This window comes from Anabrus simplex, chromosome 1 (assembly GCF_040414725.1).
Source record: "Anabrus simplex isolate iqAnaSimp1 chromosome 1, ASM4041472v1, whole genome shotgun sequence".
Classification (NCBI taxonomy): Eukaryota; Metazoa; Arthropoda; class Insecta; order Orthoptera; family Tettigoniidae; genus Anabrus; species Anabrus simplex.
The window spans coordinates 1,144,197,316-1,144,215,985 of record NC_090265.1 but is presented as its reverse complement, the minus strand read 5'-3'; the positions used below and the strand labels follow the sequence as shown (position 1 = coordinate 1,144,215,985).

At 38.8% G+C, this 18,670-nt stretch overlaps 1 protein-coding gene across 4 annotated transcripts in view; it reads right to left on the bottom strand.

Moving 5' to 3' along the window:
• Window positions 1-15,439, bottom strand: part of Fbl6 (F-box and leucine-rich repeat protein 6) — a 113,285-nt gene extending 97,846 nt beyond the window's left edge. Inside the window, exons 1-2 of one of the 4 annotated variants that reach the window (XM_067150663.2) lie at window positions 15,306-15,439; window positions 13,299-14,497 (exon numbers count right to left, since the gene is read on the bottom strand). In XM_067150663.2, the coding sequence (XP_067006764.1) occupies window positions 13,299-14,362 (1,064 nt within the window). In that variant the 5' untranslated portion in view covers window positions 14,363-14,497; window positions 15,306-15,439. The other 3 variants (XM_067150671.2, XM_067150657.2, XM_067150677.2) reach the window with 3 other exon arrangements.
• Between the last annotated feature and the right edge of the window lie 3,231 nt (window positions 15,440-18,670).

Sequence of the window (18,670 nt, the reverse complement as noted above, 5' to 3'; positions counted from 1 at the left end):
CACCCTTTTTTTTTTATATACTGGGGCTACTATAGCAACTCTCCATTCATTTGGTAAAGTTCCTTCATGCAAACAAAAATCAAACAAGTACTTTAGATATGGTACTATACCCCAACCCATTGTCTTTAGTATATCCCCCAAAACCTTATCAATTCCAGCATCTTTTCTAGTTTTCAACTTTTGTATCTTACTGTAAATGTCATTGCTGTCATAGGTAAATTTTAATACTTCTTTAGTATTAGTCACCTCCTCTATCTGGACATTATCCTTGTAACCAACAATCTTTACATACTGCTGACCGAATACTTCTGCCTTTTGAAGATCCTCGCATACACACTCCCCTTGTTCATTAATTATTCCTGGAATGTCCTTCTTCGAACCTGTTTCTGCCTTAAAGTACCTATACATACTCTTCCATTTTTCACTAAAATTAGTGTGGCCACCAATTATGCTTGCCATCATGTTATCCTTAGCTGACTTCTTTGCTAGATTCAATTTCTTAGTAAGTTCCTTCAATTTCTCCTTACTTCCACAGCCATTTCTAACTCTATTTCTTTCCAACCTGCACCTCCTTCTTAGTCTCTTTACTTCCCTGTTATAATATAGTGGATCTTTACCATTCCTTACCACCTTTAAAGGTACAAACCTATTTTTACATTCCTCAACAATTGCTTTAAACCCATCCCAGAGTCTGTTTACATTTTTATTTACCGTTTTCCACCGATCATAGTTGCTTATTAAAAACTCCCTCATGCCTGTTTTATCAGCCATATGGTACTGCCTAACAGTCCTAATTTTAATCTCTTCCTTTCTTTCACATTTATTTTTAATTACCACAAAAACACCTTTGTGATCACTAATACCATCTATTACTTCGGTTTCTCTATAGAGCTCATCTGGTTTTACCAGCACCACATCCAGAATATTCTTCCCTCTAGTTGGTTCCATCACTTTCTGAATCAGGTGCCCTTCCCATATTAACTTATTTGTCATTTGTTGGTCATGCTTCCTGTCATTTGCATTACTTTCCCAATTGACATTTGGTAAATTGAGATCACCCGCTACGATCACGTTCCTTTCCTTATCGTTTCCCACATAGCTGATTATCTTATCAAATAATTCTGAATCAGCATCTGCGCTACCCTTTCCTGGTCTGTACATTCCAAAGACATCTAGTTGCTTATTATCTTTAGAAATGAGCCTTACCCCTAGAATTTATTGCTTGTCATCTTTAACTTTTTCGTAGCTTACAAATTCTTCTTTCACGAGAATGAATACTCCCCCTCCTACCTTTCCTATCCTATCTCTATGATACACCCTCCAGTTCCGTAAGAAAATTTCTGCATCCATTATATCATTTCTCAGCCATGATTCAACTCCTATTACAATATCTGGTAAGTATATATCTATTAACTTACTTAATTCTATTCCTTTCTTTACAACACTTCTACAGTCGAGCACTAACAGTTTTATGTCATCCCTACTTGATTTCCAGTTCCCTGTTCCCTTAACACCGCTAGGGGCGAGGCTGAATTATAAAAAACACAGAAAGATAGGTGAAATATATAATAAATAATAGATAACAAATATTCATGTACAGTCCATAGTTTTTGAGGTCGCTGGAGTGAATAATGACACTCCAGATGTCGTTGTTCAGTCCCTATCGGCATGGATATTAGAAGGGGTGGAAAGGAAAATGTTCAAAATGACCAAAATTATGGATGTATGTGTTTTTCATCCAGCATAGCCCTCATATAAAATTGGTACACGTATGACTTACTATCTGAAAAAAGTACTGTTAAGGTAAAACACCCCTAGCACTCCTAGGGGAGATGGTGGAATATAAAAATAAACGAATTTGACTGATATTAATGTCAAATACATTCTTTACGAGGTCACAGAGTTGAACTGTGACACTCTGGATGGTTAAGTCATACTTCAGCCGCAATCAATATGGAGGTTGAGAAGGGGTGAAAATAAATGTAAATATAACGGATATTATGCATGTACTGTATGTGAGTATGTTCCAGAATTGCTCTCAATAAAACTTGGTACACATATGACTTACCATCTTAGAAAAAATACTATGGAGATGAAAAAACACAGCCTCCGCTGGGGGTAGGGAATGAGAGGGGCTGATGTGCAAAAATAGCGGAAAATAACCAATATTAATGTCGAAATTCATTGTTTATGTGTCTCTGATATGAACTGTAACGCTCTTGATACTGTTTGTCCACGTTCAGTCTCCAATGAGACAGGAGCTGAGAAGGGCTTAAAAGTATACAGTATAAAATGACCGAGAATAGTGTTGAAATCACTGCTTTTGGGGTCAGTAGGCTGATTGTGACAGTCTCAATGACAGCTGAAATTGTGTAGGACATATGTATAGTGCAACGGGTAAATACGTATAATTATTACCTTTTTTTTTTTTTTTGAAGGAATCAAATACTTCCCAGTCAATTCTAGCTTTCACAAGGACAAGTTTTACTCGAAAATTAAATAATCTAAAACTTTAAATCAGATACACGTAAATAACTCTGAAACTACATAATAGGTCGTAAAATCAACATCTCACAAATGATTCAATAAGCATTCACTTCACACTTAACTAACTGGTAATACAAATACTAGAGGTAAACTACCTGGGCAACGCCGGGTACTACACCTAGTATATATACATGTAGGGGAAGAATGGGTGTTATACAGGGAAGCTGTAGTAGAAACAGCAAGGGAATGCCTAGAAACAAACATGTGTAGGCCTATAGACGGGAAAAGTGAACACCATGGCGGAATGACGACAATGCAGCTTGTAAGTATAAAAGGAAGGCGTATCAGAAATGGCTCAAAACGAGGACTGATGCAGACAGGGAATTGAATACGTATGAAAGGAACAGACCAAAGCAATTAACTGTTGAATACAACAAGTCATAGGAAGATTTTGGTAATAACCTGGAAAGGCTAGGTCAAGCAGCAGGGAAACTTTTCTGGACAGTAATAAACAGGGCTAGGATGTCTATGTAAATATATGTTTGTTTTTACATTAGTTAAAATTAAAATTTTGTTATATGTTTATGAATGAGAGCCTAGAATATTTGGAGTAATTTAAGATGCATTTGATTTCATATTGTCCATAATTTGGAGTATAATACATCTATATATATAAAATAAGAGTTTTGTCTGTACATTGCTCAGAATGGTATTTCTGTATCGGTCATGTCCTTAGTAACAAGAAAATGCACTTTTTACTTTTCCGTAATTTCTGTCTGTCTGTATGTATGTACACGCATCACGAGAAAACGGTTGAAGAGAATTTAATGAAAATCGGTATGTGAAGCCAGGGGATGAGCCTCTACAATCTAGGCTATAAATCATTTTACTCACGCTGCGTGAAATGGTAGTTTACGGGAAGGCCTAAAATTGAATTCTCAACTATTTATGTTATTAGTGGTCGTATTGTAAAGAAAATGGGTATGCACATTTGGGGAATAAGTTGCTACAATCTAGGCTATCAGTAATTGTATTCACGCTGAAAAAAATGGTAGTTTAGGGGAAGGCCTAAAATATAATTCTCAAATATTGTTGTTATTAGTAGTCCTATCTTGATGAAAATCGGTATGCAAAGTCAGGAAATAATTCGCTATAGTCTAGGCTGTAAATTATTTTATTCACGCTGAGTGAAATGGTAGTTTAGGGGAAGGCCTAAAATGTAATTCTCAAATATTTCTTATTAGAGGTGTAATCGATGAATGCTACATAACTAGGGTTATATAGTATTAAATTTCCTATTATTCATGTCTTATACATTGTTACCGTACTGGCTATGATCACAAAGATATTCATGATTTTGGATTTTTGTTACTAAGTCCATATCAGCGCCGAGTAACCAGAAATGGGTAAACAGTATTTCATGAAAATCAGTATGTAAAGTCGGAGAATAAGAAACTACAGTTTATGGTATAAAATATTTTACAAATCACAGAGTCGAAAGAAAACTAAATGTGAAGGCCTACAACATAGAAAGCACATAACAGTCATCAACAATAACATTACATTGACTATTGTTTGTCGTGATGTGCTTTGTGTCATCTGTTGCCCTTCATCTCCGGTAGATATTACTAGGTGCATCATATATAAATCGGAACTTAAAATTAGTGGTTCCGGAAGTGTAAAATTAGTGGTTCCAGAAGTGAACGGAAGTGGGTGGGGCTTTGAGAGGATGTTGATGGGGATGTCTGGAGTAGGGGTCTTGATGCGTCACAAACCATAGAGTGACCGCTCGCTTCACTAGGCCATGAGTGAGCAAGAAGTACACCCATCTGTTTCACAGCGCATCATCATCAAATTTCTGGCGAAGGAAGGCACCAAAGCTTCGGAAATTTTGAGAAGGCTCCGTGCACATTTTGTGAACACAACTCTTTCAAAGACACAGGTAAATGAACGGTACAAACAATTTTTGTCAGGCCAAGAAGAAGTGGACGCCGAGCCCCACCAAATACGACCGCGGACAAGCATCATTTCAGGCAATATTCTTGCTGTACCTGACCTTATTGAAGAAGATCGGTGCATAAACAGTTCTGAAATTGCTTCACTTGTAAGATTAAGCTTCGGAAGTGTTCAAGCCATTATCAATGATGAACTCGACTTTCGGAAACTGTCTGCCTTGTGGGTTCCTCGTCTCCTCACCCAGGAACAAAAAATTTCCGCCAGGATGTTTGTCAGAGGCATCTGAATCACTACAAGGAGGAAGTTTTTTTTTGCGTCACACTGTCACTTCTGATGAAACTTGGATTCACCATTATACTCCGGAGTCAAAACGAGCAAGCATGGAGTGGCAGGGACGAGGTGCAGCTGGCCCAGTTAAACCCAAAACAGGCCTTTCTGCTGGATAGGTGCTTGCAACTGGCTTTTTTCGGGACTATGTGGGCATTTTGCTAGTGAATTTCTTTCATGAAAGAAGGACAGTGAATGCAGCCTATTACTGCCGTCTTCTGGTTGAGACAAAAGCTGCATATCGCAACAAACGTCGCCGGCAACCGATCCAAGATGTCCTTGAACATGACAATGCAAGGCCACACACTGCTGTTGTAATACAGCAAAATCTGGAGGATATGCATTGGACACCTCTGAAACATCCTCCTTACAGTCCAGACTCGTCATCTTGCGACTACCACTTGTTTGGACCACTGAAAGAAGAACTGAGAGAAAAGCGATTTCATGATGATGCAGCGGTAGAGGAGTATGTGCGCAACTGGCTGCACACACATTCTTTTTTAGAGGACGGCATAAAAAAGTTGCCAATTCGGTGGCAAAAATGTGTCTCAAATTCGGCAGACAATGTAGAAAAATGAGGTGCTTGTTGTGTACTTGCTGGATTCAATAATATTGTAAAAAAATAATTCCGGTTTTTATTTGATTCACCTAGTATTTATAGTGGTGATGGATGATATAATACAGAAGGTAGCACAGACCATTGTAGAGAGAAGAATGAAAGCAGTGTTGTTTGCAGATGATCTACTAATATGGAGAAACAGTGAGACTGAAGAACAGGAACAGCTAAATGTATGGGAGGAAGTTGTGTTATCTTATGGAATGAAGTTCTCAGCTCAAAAGATTGAAGTGCTGGTAACGACATGAAACAAGAACCGAACATACAATGGCATGACGTTAGAAGGGGAGCAGTTGAAAAGAGCTGAAAACTTTAAATACCTGAGAAGTGAATTGAAGAAAATGGAGGAAACAGGATGGAAATCAATAAAAGAGGAAGGTGTGGAAATGGATTCTTTAAGAGCGTGGGAGGAATGATATGGAACAGGGATGTACCACAGGGATGTAAAGGAATTATCTACTGTACAAGACTTATTTTGTGCCAATTTTGACATATGGATAGAAATGCGGGTGATGAAGGAGAGGGATAAATTTAGAATACAAACAGTAGAAATGAAGTTTCAAAGGTGCCAAGTAGGTTTAACGAGAATGGACAGAATAAGAAATGAGTTCGGGAAATGGAAAAATCAAGGTTGCAGTGGTATGGACATGTTAAGAGAATGGGAGAAGAGGGGAGACCGAGAAAGATGTTAGAAATGGAGTTGAAGGGAAGAAGACCTAGAAGAAGACTGAGGGACAGATGGTTGAAAGGTGTAAATAAGAGCATCGAGGCACGTGAAGAGAGAAGCGGTGGAAAGAAAACAATGGAGAGGCTTATATTCCAAGCATACCTAGCCAGTGGTTGGAAACTGCTGCAGATGATGATGATGATGACGACGTATTAAATAGTTAAAATGCCACCAGATCATGAGTACTTACCTGTAAAATTAAGATTGTATGTAGGCCTAAGCGATTTTCCAAAAGGAATGTCAATAGATGGTAAAATAATTTTTTGTAATGCCTGCCAGAAAAAGGGGTCTAGTTAGCAATTTCTAGTGCAACAACACATTTTGACAGAAATACACAAGGCCAACAATTTAAAAAAAACACGGAAAAAACAAAAATTTCTATCAGACATGCAACTGAGTGTGAAGAGTGAATTCAGCAAGGACCTTCCTCAAGCCCTTATCGGCACAGATATACGAGTTCAGATGTAAGGCTTTTCAGGCGTTTGCTCTATTAACCAGCGTTTCATCTTAGGTCTTACACTAGACTTATCAGAGTGGGGTGTGTCAGACCCTACCCAATGATGCTGGGGCGTATGCAGGTGAACTTATCAGAAGCCCATTATAAGAGGCACAGTTATCAGACAGTGCCTTTTATAAATTAAGGGTAGGGTCTGACACACCCCACTCTGATGAGTCTAGTCAGACCTAAGACGAAACGCTGGTTAATAGAGCAAATGCCTGAAAAGCCTTACATCTGAACTGTTTTATGATATGCTCTATTGGTGGAAAATATCTAATTCCCTCCATGGGAACTTAGAATTTCCATACAGATATACCATCCTAAAATTAAACAACCCATGCTTCAAGCAGTTACAGGAAAAATACACTGTGTAGAGTACTGTATACCAGACCAGTCAACCTTAAGGAAGAACTATGCACCAATGATCTATGAAGAAACGATGGAAGAAATAAGGAATTCTATGCAAGACACTCCAATATGGGTATCACTTGATGAGATGACAGACAGCACAGACAGGGAACACTGTCACTGGTTTAATGAATGCTGAGCTTTGTAAACCTGTTCCATTAACATGCGAGGCCTTGCATACATGTAACAAGTACAGCGCAGCCAAATTGTTCAATGATGCCATAGCAATTCTTTGGCCGAATGGTATTAGATATGAAAATGTGCTAATATTTCTGAGTGAAGCAACTCCCCATATGGTGAAAGCTGGTCAAGCATTGAAAGTAATATACTCCAAGATGATTCACTTCACTTGCGCAGTTCCACACCCTTCATCAATGTACAGAACTTATTCGAGCTGGCTACCCTAAAGTGGACCTCTTTAAATCTTCAATGAAGAAAGTTTTTTTGAAGGCTTCTAGTAGGATTCAGATTCTGAGACACATGTACCCTGATATGCCACTGCCAACCAAACCAATCATACCTCGATAGGAAACGTGGTTAGAGGCAGTCGCATACTATGCAGTTAATATGGAAGCCATCGAGACTCTAACAGCGCTGCTTCAACTGAATCTGCAAAGTCAGTTGTTGGTGACAAAACAGCGAAAAAAGACATAGCTTACATCCAAGCAAACTTCTCATGCATCACAACAGCTATAAATACTCTCCAAATGCAAGAGACCACTCTGCCCAAAAGCCTTGCCATCGTAACGGAAGTAACTGAACATCTCAACTGCTGCAGTGGAAAAGTTAGGGAAGTTGTAAAAGTGAAGTTAAACACAGTGCTAGCCAAGAATCCAGGATAAAGTGTTTGTCCAACCTTGCCCGGTTCTCTACGCGGTCGGGTATGAGGTGAGGTGAGATGAATCTGTCGTGGCGGGTTTTTATGACTGGATGCCCTTCCTGACGTCAACCTCATCAGAGGAGTTAATGAGCTGAAATGAATGACGTGATATATGATACTAGGAAGGGAGAGGGTGAAACCCGGTGCCGGCACGTAGCCTACTCCTGTCGAATAGCATAAAGGGGTCTGCTCAAGGCTTAACGTCCCCATCCGGCAGACAAATCACCATCAACAGCGTCATGTGCCCTCACTGCGGAAAGGTTTGGAATTTAATCCAGACTTCTGACGCACAATCTAGTAATTAGAAATTGTATACCACCACCTCCCCTACCCTGCTGGCCAACATTCTGATGGTGACATTTTTCGATCAACGGGACTCGAACCGGCTAACCTCGGTGTCAGACCGTTTAGACTTCAACGCCTTAACGATCATTGCCACTAGGCGGGCAAGAATCCAGGAATGTGCAAAATCAGTGCACTTTTAGGTGGTGATTCAAGTATGGAACTAGATCTGGATTTATCTCCTGAAGATGGTTCCTATAACTTTGTGTGATGTTGAGAAAACTATTTTATTCTCCTTGAAAATATTTCACAGATCTCAAAACTTCACTCCGTTCCAAAAGTGTGACAAGGAGACAGCATTTGACAATTCTCATAATTTTAAAGTATTCCTCCAACCAATCAATATTTGTGGTAAACACGGTTGGACCCACACCTGTTACAACTAGGTTTGTCTTACAACAAGACTGAAGCAATGAACATTTCTAAACATGGATTTTTTACTACAATTGCTGATTGTATTTTATCTCATTTAAGTTTTTGATTGTATCGCTGTTTTTATACAGGTTTTTCACCCATGTGTATTTTAAGCTGAAGATGACCTCTAGGCTAGGTCAAAACATGTCCTATTATGTAGCATTTCAGATAGACCATTTATTAAATGGCAATAATTTGTATTGAATAGGTTGACTTAATACAATTGATTTTCTTTTAGAATTTTATCCTAAATATTTAAAGTCAATACAGAACCAAAATGAAGTTCATTACTTGTAATATTAAGATTTCTGCATAAATGTCACCTGGTTGAATATGTGTAATTATAAGAGAAGTCTTCTTTGTGGACAGATGAGTTTATCTTCTGAAGATGAGTAAAGAATTCACCTTGTTTTCTTGACACAACAAAAACCCAAAAGTTATATTATCAGTCTATTACGTAGTAAGGACCAGGAAAGCATCAATCTAAATAAGATCATGTGTAGAAATGCCAGGAAGAGGTGTTTGGTCATATTTCAGAATTATTTGTGAGTTATTTGTTACCATGAGATAAATAGAAGTGCCGAAAGTTACAGCTGAGGTATGAATAGGATTAGTTGGCTCAAGAAGCAAAAGTCATGTCACGTGACTTGGTGTTCATTAATTTTTCATTATCAAAGATCAGAGCTATGAGATTTCCAACTAGCTTTGCGGCCTTGTTTGGTTCCACACCTCTGTTTAAATCAGTAACAACCAAGTCTAATCATCGCTACCTTGGTCTTTCTCTGCTTCTCAAACCCTCCACTATTCTCCTAGGTAACCTACCTTCTCCTATTCACCTCAAATAACCCCATCAACGAAGCCAGTTTATACACACATCGTCATCCATCAAGTTCATTTCTAATTTAACTTTCTCTGTGGATCCGTGACAGTGTGTCGATAACTGGATTCTAAGACCATGGGCTCAAACCTAGCAAAGTTGATCAGGTTATTGAAGCTGGGGGAAAGTTCATTTGCCATTCCGTATCATTCGTCACAATGTAAAAAATATCTGGCAACACATTTGTTGTTGCCCGCCAAAATGAATTAACATGTGCAACAGGCCCCAAGAATTCTCATAGTTCCTCAGCCGACAGTAGGTGATGAGCTACGAGAATTCTTGTTCTTAATACACCTCCTATTTCCTTGATTACTGATACAATCTGGTGGCGATAATAAGTTTCAATTAAAGACATGGAGTTGTGCAGCTTTCAAACGAAAATGCCCACACATGGTGCCTGAGGCTGTATGACAACGACAATGATGATGTTACTGGTTTTACGTCCCACTAACTACTTTTATGGTTTTTGGGAGACCCTGAGGTGCTGGAATTTTGTCCTGCAGGAGTTCTTTTACATGCCAATAAATCTATCCCCATGGGTCTGACGTATTTGAGCACCTTCAAATAGACCTACCACCAGACTGAACCAAGATCGAACCTGCGAACATGGACTCAGAAAGCCAGCGCCTTACCCGTCTGAGCAACTCAGCCCGACATGATGATGATGATGATGATTATTATTATTATTATTATTCCTTTATCAATCAAGTTTGTTCCTAAACCAGCCTCTATCGCCTCATTCCAAATACCCTCTTCTAATTGTTCATAGCAGTTCGTAATAATTCTAACTACTTTCATGGCCAATACCCAGAACTTATAAATATGCGAGACCATCCACATTTTACTTGGATATAGCAAAGTTGGTTTGGAAACAGACCTGTAAATGTAGTTTTGTCTAATAGCTCACTTCTTTCTTAAAGAATACTCTCGATCACAGCTGCAAATTCACTGCATTAGCTTAGCTACACCTTAATTCAAATTCACTTAGAAAACTACAATCCTACAAGAATTGAAAATCTTAAATACTTAAAATGAGTCACCTATTCCAGTTTTGCATAGGGCCTACCTGATTTGACATTCAATTCCCTTAGGTTTTCTCTAAATATATTGCAAAATTGCACAACAGAAGATGACCATAACTACAAAAATACAGCCACAGAAGAGCAAGTACTAATGTAAAATTTAAAATCACTAAGCAGAAAGTTAGGAACATTCACAAAAGATCAGCATAATATTAATTTCTATAGTTGGTAATTCTCTTTCAATTATGCAAACTGAGCAGAATGAAAAAGAGCTGCTACCACCACAAAAAGAAAAACCACTACACACTCTCTCTCTCTCTCTCTCTCTCTCACATACAGTAGGCCTATAGGCCTATGTATCATATCTGCATCAAACAGAATAAGAAACTTGGGCAAGGTGATGGTGCAGATCAATTCAGATATAACCTCATGGATTTTGTTTGTTTGTGAAGAAGGAAGCTACAGTTTTCAGTGTCGGCTCAGTTAATATAACTTGAAAACTTTTCAGTCTGTTGAGCACTAAATTTAACATCCATTATCTGAAAACTGTAAAAGTAGTTAGTGGGATATAAACTTTTTTTTTTGCTAATTGCTTTACGTCGCACCGACACAGATAGGTCTTATGGCGACGACAGGATAGGAAAGGCCTAGGAGTTGGAAGGAAGCGGCTGTGGCCTTAATTAAGGTACAGCCCCAGCATTCGCCTGGTGTGAAAATGGGAAACCACGGAAAACCATCTTCAGTGCTGCCGATAGTGGGATTCAAACCCTCTATCTCCCGGATGCTGGACATAAAGCTAATAACATTATAACACTCATAAAACTATAACATACCGCACCTGCATTACATTATAATAACAACAATAATGATGATGATGATGATGATGATGATGATGATAATAATAATGCTAAAAGTATAATTCGATTACAATCTGCTTTACGTCACACTGACAGACAGGTCTTATGGTGATTAAGGGATAGGAAAGAGCTAGGAGTGGGAAGGGAGTAACCGTGGTCTTAATTTGCCTGGTATGAAAATGGGAAATCACAGAAAACCATCTTCAAGCTGCCAACGGTAGGATTTGATCCCACTATCTCCCGAATGCAAGCTCACAGCTATGCGACCCTAACTGCATGACCAACTCACTCAGTGATGATGATCTTTCAAGAACAAGACATGTCATTCTTTGTTCAATAGTGTTTATTTTAGAGGTATGTTATAGTGTTATATTTAATGTTCGACATTCTGGAAAAGCTTTAAAGTTACACTGCCTAATGGATGACAAAAGATGGGAAAGGGCTAGGATTGGGAAGGAAGTGGCCATGCCCTTATTAAGGTTCAGTCCCAGCATTTGCCTGGTGTGAAAATGGGAAATCACAGAAAATCATCTTCAAGCTGCCAACGGTAGGATTTGATCCCACCATCTTATATATCTTACTCAGATAGGCCTACTTATGAATCAGTTCACAAAGATTTCAAACAGAGATTCACATCAGCAGAAGAAAATGCTAAATGAACATTAAAGATCAATGGGAACATGAAGCAAAAGAATATTCGGAATTTGAAGCAAAAGCGTACTCAAAAAGAAAAAAGAGCACAAGCTCGACTGTATTTTATGTCAGCATGATATTTTCTATGCTGGCCCCATGGTGTAGGGGTAGCGTGCCTGCCAGCTCAATGACCTGCACACATTGCTGACCAAACATTACAGGAAAGAGTGGATAAGAAACGATGACCTCATGTTCTACAAGGCACTGTTTGACCAGCGGCAAAATTTAAACAGTGAAGTGCCAGACTATGACACTGATGTGGGAGATTTTGTTGAGGACAATAACGGATTGTCAATATAACTGTAAAAAATGTTAAGGAACTTGTAAAACGTTTTGAATGAGTGATGATTTCTTGATGTAATCATTAAATCAAAGAACGGGTAATACATACGAAAACATTAGGCCTATATCCTAACCTTAAAGTTATTTCCATTCAGGCTATTTTCATGGTGTAATACTTTCAAACTAGCAAATAAAACACGTTCACCATAAATCTGCACACCCCATTCCATATACTGCTGCACATATCTTTTATCTCCACAAAATTGCTGCAAAACTCTTTATGTCCAAATGTTTTTTACAAAAATCTTGGGTTCTATAAGTTAAATTTTGTGGGATTTTTGCAGTATGACGAAGATGAACGCTTAGTGTTTAATTACAAAATTTCAACCTATCTTTGTTGCATAACAAATGATAGTTTTTTGCACTTCCTGAAAAATATGTTTATCTGCACATAACGGGTTTTGCAACTCAACGACTCATATATTACCTGATGTATATGATAATAAGCTACTATCATTAATACTAACATTCAAATAAATCAAGCTTAACAAGCTTTGCTGGGTGTATTGTAATGACAGCATGTTGCATATCACTGATCTGATAAACTGGTTGTTTTAAAACACAGTTCACAATTCCTCGTTAGAATATTTTGACAGAACATGTTTAAAAAAAAAAAAAAAAAAAAAAAAAAACCTAACCACCAGAACGAGCACAGCTTGTAACTGAGAAAGATTAGTATGGTACGCTAAACAACTATATTAGGTACTGGTATGATTCAATTCCTGAAGGTACACATTCACAGACAGATTGTATAATCTTGAAGTTGTATCGACTGACACTGTAAATGACAGTTACAAAGAATTTTGATAATACTAAAAATGAAATCTATAACTAAGCTACTACAAACTTACCGAACAAGAAATGGTAAGCACCCTTCTTCCTGTGCAACAAGCGAGAAGATCTGGTAGAGAACATGTTCTGGTATACTGGTACCCCACCCACTCTGCTCTCCTGTGTAATCTTCTTCCAGATCATCTTTCCGTCTTACTCGCTTGCCAGGCGCTTCCCCGTCGCTATCTGAAGTTCTTCTGTTTCTCCTTTTCTTTGAACGTTCTCTTCGCTTTGGTGATTTTTGAACAGAAGCTGCTCCAGGAGATTTTTTAATCCGTATTTTGATACCATTTTGGTCAGGTGATATCTGACTTTGGTACGTAACTGGCGGTTTTCTTTTCTTTGCAGACGAACGTCCTCGCACTAAACTAGTCTCCGCACTTTTGCGTTTCTTGGAACGAGATACACTAGTCTTTTCTTTAGAAACATTTTGAATAGTAAGAGAATGGCCATTCCCTAGCTCTTTATCATCACTTTCTTCATCAAGCGTATCTTGAGAATTGCATTCAGAATCAACAGTAGCAAGTTCCGTACAACTATCTACAAGTTTTGTACTCACACCAGCATCGTCCATATTTTGTACTGTAGATTCGTCATCACCCCTATCAGACTCTGTACTTCTGTTATCTGTAATCCTGTCATCACCAAACTCTGTATTGTCAAGACTACAAGAATTAAGCTCTCCATTAGTCCCAAATTCTTCATCGCTTGGAGACATACACAGCCCCACACCATCCACCACACTCCTCACATCTGGTTCTGAAACATCTAAAATATCCCCACAATTATTGGAAATGTCACTTTCACTCACCCCATATTTGGAAGAATTCACTGGCTCAGTGCAGTTCGAAAAGACATTTTCTACTGATAAATTATTCTGAGGCAGCAACTTCAGGTCCACACAATTGTTGAGAATATCTTCGGCACCACAAACATCATTAACAGTACTGCAAGGCACATTTCTTGAAGAATCCCCCGGATCTAAAAGAAATTCTTTGAAGCACTCATGTTCCGAGTCTGATGTGATTATCGAACTGTACATGTCTTCATGGTGGTCATCACAGTCACCATTCCTGTCATCCATCCTGATGTGAGGTTAACAATTGTCCTCGTTTATAAAAATTCCAGCGATATTTTTAAGTACAGCATATTGCAGCTGGTGTCTTCATACAGAATTTCAGAAGAGATATCCACAGGTATTCTCTGTGGGAGACCTTCCCTATAATAAGAACAAGACATCAGAATATTACCATTATGTCAATCTAACATAAATATTTTAAAAGAAATATTTTAAAGCCACTAACACAAATCAGACTAAAATTTAAGTTCTCATTTACACAATAAGGTTAGGAAATTTCTTGACATTTTAACATTCATACGGAAGTAATTACCTGACACAAATAAAACAATCGGCTTTTATTCCTTCAATAACCAGCCTAATAACGATGGTCCATGGGGTACGCCCCCTTTATGAGAACGTAGAACGAGCCCAATCACTCCCAAGTGGAATGTTTACTAACACTGACAACCGTCAACATTAGAACATAATGTGTCAAAGTGGAAATGAACATAAAACAATCTAATAGATAATATACTAGAGTAAATACTGTCATTATGTTCCAAATTGGTAAGCACTTACACTGAGCAATGGTTAAAAACACACACTAATTCTGTTTCTAATGCTGAATAAATCGTCTAAGAAAATCAACTTGACGCGTTTAGGTTGCAAGACAGATTTCTTGAGCACAGCATTTCTAAATATAAACATCAGACTTACCGCACATATTTGATCAAATAAAGATCATTAACACAAATTATGGATGTATGCATTTCACGGTTCATCCATAATCGTCGCCATTATCCATTTGAATATTACAATTTATCCTCATTTCGAATATTTTACCGATCGTGCCACTGACCTTCGACCAACAGGAAGCAAACTTGTTTCGAAAACTTACCGCTAGATGCCACTGTTGTTACTCCAATTACGATCAGAATAGACACTTTATCACTTTATTATTTCCTACCTGAAAGTAACATACTTGTATTTCTGAATTTTGTTAATGTACGGTTTGAGAGGAAAACAGCTGTTCACTCTACTCCTCAATGCGAATAAATTTACTTGTAATTTGCTAAAGCGCAGTAGTATTGTCATTTGTTTCTGGTAGTGCTGTGTTTCAAAACTGTGCAGGAGAGAAAATGTATTGAGTTCCTGTCGTGGTTTATAACGTGTGAAACAGATGGGGGTCATTGTTACAATATTGTTGCTACATGACATCTTTGTACTGTTGACGTCGTGATTTACTAACTTATCATTGTAGGGTATAAGCACGTTCCTCTCCGTGCGTGCGTGCTTGTGTGTGTTCTTTGTTGGAATTAGAAACGTCGTGCTCTGTAAAGGAATGAAACAATATTGTGTGCGAAGGCTTGATAGGCCTATCGTAATTTACATGAATAAAACAGCTGAAAGAAACAAAATTGTCTTGATACAGTAAAAAGGTAACTGGAATGTAAAGGTATCCGTTTATTTCTGACATAATCTTTGAGGTATAGGTACCGGTATGTATGTATGTTCAGTCCGTCAGCGATGCCGCTGGTGGGATCCCCAACAGCTTTGTCATCAGCTGTCATAGCCTAGGCATCACTGAAGAGGCGTACTAGGGAAATGAGGAGTGAGGTGGTTTCCCGTTGCTTTCCTCACTGTAGGTACCGGTACAGATCTGAAATTTTTGGAGTCGGGCTTTCGTTTTCTTATGAAGGCGGGTGGGACTGGCTATCCTCAGGATGTGGCGAGAAAAGTCCTGCATTGTTATTCAGGGCCTCGTGTCCTGACTTCGTTTAAGGTATTATGGTATTAAATTGTTGTGGAGGGGCTGTCTAGCCTAGACTTCTTCAGTTCACCCGGAAGGTCGTGGATTCGCTTCCCAATGAAAGAGTCGAGAAAAGTAGAAACGAGACTTCAGTTAACCAGTTTTTTCAAAGAAGCTGGAAATTTACGAACATCTCTTTGAAAAATTATTCCAGTCCCTAGTAATTCATCTTCCTATAAACGAATATTTGTCCTAAGATTCCTACTTTATCTTCATATTTGATCTTCCCTAATTTTAAAAACTCCATTCAGGCGCATTCGTCTACTAATGTCATTCCACTCCATCTCATCACCGGTTGTACACCTGCTGATATAATCACAGTTCACAAAACATGCACTGGTGATTCAGATCATGATAACTCCTGGTGACAAGTCGATGGTGAAATCCATGTACCGCAGGACGCGTCATAACATGTCAGTTCGTGTCATCAGTAGAATTCTACCATATACACTTTTTCTTTTCTCTTTAGGTAGACCCTACTTCTATAATGGCTGCGTCATATGCCCTTTTGGACATCACAGTTAACTGCAGGCATAACTCCTCGAGGAAAAACTTCTCTTTCGCAAGCTCATAATGAAAATAATAATAATAAAATAATAATAATACTTTTTAAAGGCTATTGACAAATCCAAGTCTTTTGATAGGGTAGATCGTGGGAGACGGCTAACGAAAATGAGGACTATTGGACTAGACAAAAGAGTGGTTGAATGAGTGGCTATATTTCTAGAAAATATAAATCACTTGTCAGGGAATTAGAGAAGGTGAAGCAGATCCTGTAATGATTAAGAGGGGTGTCCCACAGTTTCATTGGACTTTATGTTTTCTTATACCGAGCTCGGTAGCTGCAGTCGCTTAAGTGCGGCCAGTATCCAGTAATCGGGAGATAGTGGTTTCGAACCCCACTGTCGGCAGCCCTGAAAATGGTTTTCCGTGGTTTCCCATTTTCACACCAGGCAAATGCTGGGGCTGTACCTTAATTAAGGCCACGGCCGCTTCCTTCCCATTCCTAGGCCTTTCCCACCCAATCGTCGCCATAAGACATATCTGTGTCGGTGCGACGTAAAGCCAAAAAAAAAAATCTTCCTTCCCACCCCTAGCCCTTCCCTGTCCCATCGTCGCCATAAGACCTATCTGTGTCGGTGCGACGTAAAGCAAGTACCAATTTAAAAAAAAATGTTTTCTTATGTCGGGTATGTAAATAATATGAGTAAAGAACTGGAATCACAGTTAAGGCTTCTTGCAGATGATGTTATACTGTACGGTTCGTGGCGAGGGTTACTCTAGTCACAGCCTGGTTCGTCTGTGAATCAATCACTACTGATCTGCATTTAGGGCAGTCGCCCAGTTGGCAGATTCCCTATCTGTTGTTTTCTTAGACTTTTCTTAAATTATCGCAAAGAAATTGGAAATTTATTGAACATCTCCCTTGGTACGTTATTCCAATCCCCAAATCCCCTACCTATACACGAATATTTGCCCCAATTTGTCCTCTTGAATTCCAACTTTATCTTCATATTGTGATCTTTCGTACTTTCAAAGACATCACTCAAAGATATTCGTCTACTGATGTCATTCCACGCCATCTCTCCACTGACAGCCCGGAACATACACTTAGTCGAGCAGCTCGTCTCCTTTCTCCCAAGTCTTCCCAGCCCAAACTTTGCAACATTTTTGTAACGCTACTCTTTTGTCGGAAATCACCCAGAACAAATCGAGCTGCTTTCCTTTGGATTTTTTTCCATTTCTTGAATCAAGTAATCCCAGTGAGGGTCCCATACACTGGAACCATACTCTAGTTGGGGTCTTACCAGAGACTTATATGGCCTCTCCTTTACATCCTTACTACAGCCCCTAAATACCCGCATAAGCATGTGCAGAGATCTGTACCCTTTATTAGCAATCATATTTAGGTGATCACCCCAAAGAAGATATTTCCTTATATTAACACCTAGGTACTTACAATGATCACCAAAAGGAACTTTCACCCCAACAACGCAGTAATTAAAACTGAGAGGACTTTTCCTATTTGTGAAACTCACAACCTGACTTTTAACCCCGTTTATCATCATACCATTGCCTGCTGTCCATCTCACAACATTATCGAGATCATTTTGTAGTTGCTCACAATCTTGTAACTCACCGTATTTATTACTCTGTACAGAATAGCATCATCTGCAAACAGCCTTATCTCTGATTCCACTTCTTTACACATATCATTGATGCACACTGTATAAGAAAACATAAAGGTTCAATAATACTGCCTTAATGATTACAGGGTCGTCAGATAAAGTTTCGCCTACACTAATTCTCTCTCTTTTTTGTTTGTTTGTTGAGGTCTAGCAGCCGAGAGTCCCCGGGCAACACTAGGCCCCTCTACTCGTCTGTAGCAGCGACAATGTCGTAGAGTCGGCAACTTCACACATCAAGATACCCTAGCGGGGGAAAAACTATCTGTCGTGAGAAACAAGTTTCCCACGTCAGGAATGAAACCCTCTCTTCGCTTCTCTGTTAGTAATCAAATA